General features: G+C 41.7%; 1 protein-coding gene across 1 annotated transcript; it reads left to right on the forward strand.

Moving 5' to 3' along the window:
• The first annotated feature begins 2,757 nt into the window (after positions 1-2,757).
• On the forward strand, positions 2,758-6,087 carry LOC121855511. The gene is made up of 3 exons (XM_042350484.1): positions 2,758-2,860; positions 3,409-3,509; positions 5,827-6,087. Exons 1-3 carry the CDS (start codon positions 2,758-2,760, stop codon positions 6,085-6,087), a joined length of 465 nt encoding a protein of 154 aa, XP_042206418.1.
• The last annotated feature ends 2,706 nt before the right edge of the window (positions 6,088-8,793 follow it).

The following is an 8,793-nucleotide window of genomic DNA, read 5'->3' on the forward strand; positions in this document are numbered from 1 at the left end:
TCTTATATAATATAAGTTATATGGTAGACAGTCTGGTGCTGGAGATGCTGTGTGGTGAGGAGCTGCTCAGTAGACACGTTCGGTGAGTAGCGTGTTGAAGGAGGTAGATGTGCAGGAGCTTCGTTAGAGAAGATGTTGCCTGTTGCTGGCCTCCAGGTTGAATGAGAACGGGACAGCGAGGAGCTTGCTTGGAGGAGTTGTTGCGTGTTCAGGAACCGAGAGCAGAATGAGAGAGCTGGTTGGTGAGGACGCTCAGAGAAGGACAGCTGGTGGGTCGCCATGCTCACCGGCGGGAGCGAGGACCGCCAGGCAGACGGAGGAGAAGCGAGGGCCGCCAGGCAGCGGCGGAGGAGGAGGTGTTGTGTGTTCAAGAAGAGAGGCCAGAATGAATCTTAATGGAGAGACAGAGCTTATATACACAGCGGCCGGAAGTAGACCGTGGGAAGTCGCCGGTCTTTTGATACGTTGCTAGGGAACGGTAGCAGCTGGTGGCTGGTTGCTAGGATACTGTGGCATCTGGTGACGCCCCCCCCCCCTGGGCCGCTCGTTTGGTTGCTAGGGAAGACGTAGCAGGTGGAATGCGGCTACGCAGTTGTAGGGGAGACGTCCACTACAGGCTCGTCAGCCGCTTGGGCGATCGGTCACGTCTCTGAGCAGTTTTCCTTTTCATTTATCCTCTTCACCAAAAGATCGGCTCACTAGCTGCCCGGGTATACTGCGCACATCATTGTCATTCCTAAAAACCCCCTTTCATTCATATTACGCTACATAACATTCAAATCCACCGCGCTTGTACAATCTCAGAGAACGGGAAACGTTGATAAAGGATAACTCACCTACTCAATGTTACTAGACCATGTGTTGTATTGTACCCAGGTACAGTTATATAATGTTAATTGTATGTATTCATAGCATTAAGGAGAACTCAGGGTATCCATAAGATGATTGGGAAAGTCCTCGCTCTCTTTCACATCGAGGCCAAAGACCTGTATTATCAAAGGAGAAGCTTCATTAAACTGAAAACACACAAAAAGACTGATAATAACCACATCCAGAAGGAACCTAATCGTCTTCGCCCAAAAATCTAGTTGGCTACGTAAAGGCGCGCAAAAAGACAGGTGGAAAAGAGGCGACCCATTTATTAAACTGAGGGCCGTCTACAGTAGATACAGGTCTGGCTTATCGAGGTAGTTCACTTTGTGTTGTGTTAAGCAACAACCATTACAGAATGATAGATGGAATTCTCATACCTATTTCTGGTTATTTCTCGACTTCTACGCTTGATAACTATATTTCATCGACAGCTTTCGTGATATTAGAAAACACAGTAATTCTTGATATACAAATCTCTACTTTTCTTTTCCTGTCAACTATCTAATATTTACATTTACAGTAACTGGACATAAATCAAATTTATGGCATTTTATTGGGGTTTTCTGTATGTCGGTGACGATGGAAGTTTTTCATTTTCTTCTCGTTATTGTAACTACCGGTCTGGTCTCCGATGTGTATACGAATGTACAGTACTTTCAACAATATTTTTGCTGGAGAGTTTTGGAATAGAGTAATAAACACCCATAAACTTACACTGGAAGCACTAACATTGTTTTTGAAGAACATTCATCAACCAGCATAAGGAAAGTTACCACACTCTCAATGATTTAGTCGCAGATTTCACAGCATCATTTTATGGGAGCACTGACAGATACAGAAGCTGCTAAAGCGTCACTCCAAAACTTTATGTTTAATGGGGACGAATTCAGGTGCGACTTGAATGCCTTCATCCAAAAAAATAACACCAGTGCCACATTCGTGTTCTGGAAACAATAAAAGGATATTGTTCAACTCCAATTACTTTTTATCGAGTAGAACGAGATGTTATTTTTCATGAGTTTTAGAGAAATTATGTCATTAAACTACACACTGGGAGCAGCTCACTTGGCCGATCTTACAAGGGAGTCTTCTATAGATAATTTCGTAGAGAAGGAATCAGACGGTGTCCTTAGTAAAGTACACAGAGAATGGCATTGTAATATGTCAACAAACTGTATAAGACAGATGCAGGAATTCTCCAAATCAGGCTTTCTAAGTCAGCTCTTGATCAGTGAATGGTCAGCGGTTGTGATCTGGTTCAATGATTAAAGGTACGCACTTGTGCAGGATAGAATGTCATCAGGTTGAACTTCGAAACAATTGGACTTGAGATGTCATTGTGTGGAAATGGGTGAAAAGAATTAAGGTAACAAGCTCTGAAACTAGAGCAGTTCAATTCTTTTGAATAAGATTGTGCAGACCTACTGTACTATGTAGCTCAACAAATGGTCTTGTCCCTACTGTCAAACAAGACCTTTTAAGTGTACAACAGCTGTGCAGTAACTAGGGTGTGAGCCCTCTGGGGATTCCCTGCTTCTATCTGCAAGACCAAATCTGATTTCTTCACTCATTAAAGTTCCCAACAAAACAGAGTAAATCAATATCTTGAAGACAGACAGAGACCACTACAGGCGACTTCATGGTGCATCTATCAGAGTGAGAGAAATTAACATATCAACGTCACTAAGGCATGAATTGGCACCTCTGCCCCCGTCACTGGCTGCACTAGACATATCCCAAGAAGGCACATAAAACTCCTCTCTCTATTGTCAGTCACTTCATGGGGACGTGTTCAAGGTTGATATGGTGTTTGATATATATTGCACACATACAATTAAATCTTGAACAGAGAAAATAATATTCGCTGTATCATAGATTCCCTTAATGTTCAGCTTCCAACCTTATGACGAAACTTCTTCAACTTGGTTTAATATAGAACCAACCTCATCTGGTTCCTTACAAAGGAACTCTCGTTACAACCAGAACAGTTAGTTGAGGTTGTGACAACCTAGAAGCTGTTCAGTTATGAGCTGCTAGCTGAGTGACTCCGTGGACCACCTGTACTATTCTCGTAAGGAGACAGATACAGGACTTTTTCTACACGTTGTTGATACTACTCATAAGAAATTAAAACGTTTGGTTGTTTCTTGAAGGAACTCAAATGTGCTTGTGTTCTTCATACGCCATCACATAGCAAAAGAAGGCTGGATCGACGCAGATACAGTCCCTTTCACTAGTGCGTTTACAGGGGCTCGTCAGGTTTTGTGCAGTGTGGCAATAGTAAACATACTATAGAATCAAATTAAAACAATATTTAAACAAATATCTTAAAGATACTGATTTGTGGAATGTTATATGAGGAGCCCTTGTAAACGCACTAATGAAGGGGACTGTACCACAAAGCCCAAGTACACATACTTGCACATGACGTACGACAAAGCTTGCCTGAACCTGTTGTCATAAACTTATCCGGCTACCATGCAATAGTGTGGCTTGAACACCCACAGATACTGAATTCTTTCACTGATATGACAGATCATTTATTGGAAGATGAAGAATTACTTGTTATGAAATTATACAGCCCAAGTACATCAGGAGCACCAGTGAATGTAATGCGTGCTGATGTCTTCCCTAATGTGAGTAATATTATTGTGAGAACCTGCCAGCGACACATGACTCACTCATACACCACCTGAAGACATGTCAACACTCGGTGTAAATCTAGCAACTGGAAAATACTGCTTCACCACTCATATCACTACCCAAGGATTGTGACTGGGAGTATGGTGATACGGATAATCCCTGGGACTGTTGACATGTGGTTGCAAGACCAAGAAGTGTACAACAGATCGTTGTACTTACAACAAAAACAAACTACGTTGTTTATTTGAGAGTTGGAGCCTGGCTGAGTGCAGAAACCTGTGAACAATTTGTCCACTGAGCCACTGAATGGTGACTGTGGTGATGATAGTGATGTAGATGACGATTAATATATAATCGGACAATGATAATATATGTGTTTGTGACATTTAAGTTGTGTTGTATTTCATATAGATCTAAGTACATTACCTGATCATTGTTGACTAAGTACATTACCTGATCACTGTTGAAGAGTAGCCGTTCCAAATATCATAGGTAAAATGGTTTTCTACGCCTAAACATCATTTTCTGTGAAACCATAGTGTACCTGCAAGTCTCATAGTGTAAGGAGTTATAGGGCAATATTTCGTTTAATTATTTGAATATAAAAAATATAGTTCAAATATGGTTAAAATCGTCGTTGAATACGGACCGTGACATTAGGGGTAATGGTTACATTTTATCGCCTGTCGGTACAATTATATCAGTATCATTGTTGACATAAAGGTTATGTTAGGTCTGCGGGTCGGGTCGTGTTGCGTCTCCGTAACAAAGAGGGTTTGGCACTCGGGCCTTTGTTGTTGAGCGGCAGAAATTGGTCAGTGATTACATATGAGCATGAAGATCGTCTTCGTGATGTGTGAATGTGTAAATCGATGTGGGATTGTTAACGTTATTCGACGATTGTTTATTTGAAAATCACTCTCCACCGACTTTAGGTACAGCCTAGGGTCAGGAGGCTTACAACCACAAAATCATTGCCATATGACAAGATTTATCCGGAATTATTTTTTCAGTTGTGTTCATGGTTGTGATTGACCATCCAAAGGCCAACCAAAGAATGTAGTACTGTATTGTGCCTTTAGTTAAAACAGTTCATAGTGACATCAGTGACAGGGCAAGGATCACCTCACTGTTGCCTTTCTCAAAAGCGCCCTTGAAGTCGACGAAGAGGGAGGTTTTGGCTGAGGTGTTCGCCATGTAGTGAGTGATACAGTGAGCAGTGCTCTTTCCGTGGCGGACTGTATCCCACCTTCAGGCCTGTGATGTCAGAGTGACGTCGTGCGTAATTATACACAGGAGTGTTAAGTAGTCATATGGAGAGACAAATTAGCATATAATACACTTACAGTAAAATCTCTCCAACCATAACATTAAGATAGGCACTGTACAGTACCATCTCTAAAGGTCGACATATAGGGAAGATATCGGAAGCATAATGTGTTAACATAAGAACATAAGAACATAAGAATGGAGGAAACTGCAGCGGGCCTATTGGCCCATACTAGGCAGTCTAATTTACACCCAATCCCTATTGCTCATATATCCATCCAACCTATATTTGATGCTATCCAGCGTATTCAAGTTAATGATGATATTTGGTAACTTGTTCCACTCGTCCACTAATCTATTTCCAAACCAATGTTTACCTATTTCGCTCCTAAATCTAAATTTGTCTAATTTAAAATCATTGTTACGAGTTCGCTCCTGGTTGAATAGTTTGAGTACTTATGTAATGTCCCCTTTGTTCAGCCCTGACTTCCATTTATACACCTAGATCATATCGCCCCTCACTCTACGTCTGTAGAGGGAGTGCAAATTAAGATGCTTTAACCTGTCTCTGTAGTCAAGGTTCCTAATGCCCGGGATTAGTCTTGTCATTCTCCTCTGAATTCTTTCCAAGGATTCTATATCCATTCTGTAATACGGTGACCAAAATTTAACTGCTTAATCCAAGTGAAGTCTCACAAGCGCAAGATATAGTTTTAGGATGACCTCGCTAGTCTTGTCATTAACACTCCTTTCTATGAACCCAAGTACTTTATTAGCCTTGTTTCGAGCAAATACGCATTGTTTACTTGGCTTACGATTCCTACTTATCATTACTCCTAAATCTTTCTCGCAGTTGGATTCTCAATAACATCGTTGTTCATCTGGTATCTGGTTTCCCTGTTTACATCTCCTATACTGAGTACTTTACATTTGTCCAGATTGAATTTCATCTGCCATTTGCAGACCATTCGAAAAATTTGTTTGGATCTTCCTGTAGTTTTGCGGAGTCCTCGTCAGATTTAATTACATGTCCTTTTTTAGTGTCCTTGTGAGACCTTCAGTAGGGCGCCGGCACCCCAGGGGGCCTACCAGAAACAGCGGCACCCTCCGGGGCCCTCCCAAAGACAACGGTGTTCCCAGGGGCCCTTCCAGGGGTGGCGGAGACTGCAGGGGCCCTGCCAGGAGCTGTGGGGCTCCCAAGGGCCCTTCCAGGGGCGGCGGAATCCCAAGGAGCGGCGGCTGTCCCAGGAGCCTCCCCAAGAACGGTACCCCAAAGAGCCCTCCCAAGGGCGGTGCCCCTAGGATCCATCCTAGGAGCGCCACCGCCCCAAGTCATCCAGGGGTGCCTCCATGGGCACTCCCAGGGGCAGCGGCGCTCTCGGGGTTGGTGGCTCCCAAAGGTAGCGGTGTCCCCTGGGGCCCCTTTAGATGTGGTGGCGCCCTGCCAGGTGAGGCGGTGTCCCCAAGGGCCCTTGATTTCGAATATAAGGTCCATGATTCGAATGCAGGGTAATTAGTGGTTTTAATGACGCTTGGAAAATTAATGACATTTTTCAATGTTAATTACTGGTCAACTATGGGTTTCCAAATTGTGATTTTGGTGTTAATGTGTTATTCTGTAAGTACTTAAGTAGTTAAACCTCTTAAATTTCATATCGGAGAGAAGAGTATATTTTGGTCGAAAAATTAGTAAGGTGTAAGGCTTACATTTTCGACAGTTTGGGCCCAAAATTAGATTTTGTTGAAAATCACATTGTAGATACTCCTGAGCATGCTGATTTCCAATATATGCTCCACGATTCGCTTGCGGGGTAATTAGGGGCGGCGGCGCTCCCAGGGGCCTCAAGAAGGGCGATCGTCACTTCACAAAAAACTATAGACCAACAGTAAGGAGGCATATTATATGTCCCAACGAGACGAAGAAACTGCATTAATTGAAAATGAATGTGAAAAGGACCTAGGTGTGTATGTTGACAATGAGCTGAAATTCTCGGGCAATTACGAGAGGAAGGTAAATCAGGCAACTAAATTATTAGGTCTCATACGAAGGTCGTTCACATATCTGGATAGTCCGTCCCTCGTAACGATCTTCAAGAGTGAAGTGCTTCCTCATCTGGAGTACTGTCATCCCGTCTGGTCCCCGAGATATGCTAGGGACTGTAAGTTGATTGAAAATGTTCAAAGGAGGGCCACCAGACTGGTGCCTGCACTACGGCACCTCAGCTACTCTGATAGATTAGAGCTGAAGCTACTTCACTCCTGACCAGTTGCTTCAAGTTTATAAGGTCAAGGGTAGGCTTGGGATCAGTTCTATAAAAAGATTTCTTAGTAATGTTCAGGCATGACCATAAGAATCTCTTAGTATTATCATTTCACAAAAATTTCTCTCAAATTCCTTTACAACTAAAAACCTGGAACGTCAATGTGGCATTTAAAAATTCATGCACTGTTAAACAAATGTTAATCAAGAACTCCCCCAACAATACAAGTGGCTGCATTTATAAGGTTCCTTGCAAGGAATGTAATATGTTTAACTTAGGCCAGACAGGTAAAGATCTTGTAACTAGACTTAAACAACATAAATATAGTGCTAGAACAGGCCAGGAATCCAATGCTCTGTTTGTTCATCTGAGGGATAATAAGCATTGCATTGACTGGGATAATGCCTCCTCAATACTACCTTGTAATTCAATTGACAGTAGGAACATTATAGAATCTAGTCTCATTAAACATACCGAATCTGTTATCATGACTTTCAGTAATGATATGTACAAATTGGACAATTTTGTAATTAAGAAGATTTGTAACCAGGTGAGAAGGTTGGGTCAGTTTTTCCCTCTGACCTGACTACCGACCGCTGCGGTGGTTTTGTGAAGATTAGTAGGGTCATTACCTATACTTGACCTCTGTGGACTTGATTCCACCCTCCTCTGTATATATATATACCCTGTTCTGTACTTCTTCTTAGTCTGTACTCACCCCTGAAGATGTGAATTACACGAAAGCGCTTGGGAACTTCGTGTTTCTTTTTCCTTGTTGTTATCAGCATATACCTGGATCACGCACACCTACAGTGATTTATATATATATATATATATATATATATATATATATTCATACTTACTCTGAAGATGTCTTGAATAAAAGGCAGCTTCTGGAATCTCAGTTGTACACTTTTCCGTGTGTTTTTGTCAAGATATATATATATATATATATATATATATATATATATATATATATATATATATATATATATATATATATATGTATATATCAGCATATATATACCTAAATCATGCGCAGTGATTTACTTGCATATATATATATATATATATATATATATATATATATATATATATATATATATATATATATATATATATATATATATATATATATATATATATATATTTCATTAGCCCATTAAATCCGGCCTTGTGTGAAATATAACAGAGTCTAGGACTGCTTTGTATCCTGAGTGGTCAGAGGTGGCGTTCCCGGTCACAGTCATGGGCTCGTGGGCGTGGGTTCGAAATCCTGCCGGGTTGAGGTGTTGATTGTATGTAAGGAAGTCGCGTGCATTATTGGGCTATTGAAATATATATATGGATCCTCGCGTTTTGAAGCGGATTTGGTAAAACGTTACTCAGGCCACCTACATGATACGGTAGTCCCATTAGAGGTTCAAAGGCGCCATAAGCTCTCGTTGAACAGGCTTTGTGTGAAATATAACTTAAGAGTCTAGGACTGCTTTTGCATCCTGGTGGTCCAAGTGGCGTTCCCCAGTCACAGTCATGGGCTCATGGGCGTGAGTTCGAATCCTGGCCGGGTTGAGGTGTTGATTGTATATATATATATACAGTGAACCACCTCACTTTACGCCCGTTAATTGAACCCCGCGACGTAGCGTAAATGTGAAGCAGCGTAAAGTGAACAACATAACAAATGGGATTAGTGAAATAGAGACGAGGGCCGACCCTAAGCTCCACTTTTTCCCGACACAATACT

The sequence above is a fragment of the Homarus americanus genome, unplaced genomic scaffold (assembly GCF_018991925.1).
Source record: "Homarus americanus isolate GMGI-L3 unplaced genomic scaffold, GMGI_Hamer_2.0 scaffold48406, whole genome shotgun sequence".
NCBI classification, from domain to species: Eukaryota; Metazoa; Arthropoda; class Malacostraca; order Decapoda; family Nephropidae; genus Homarus; species Homarus americanus.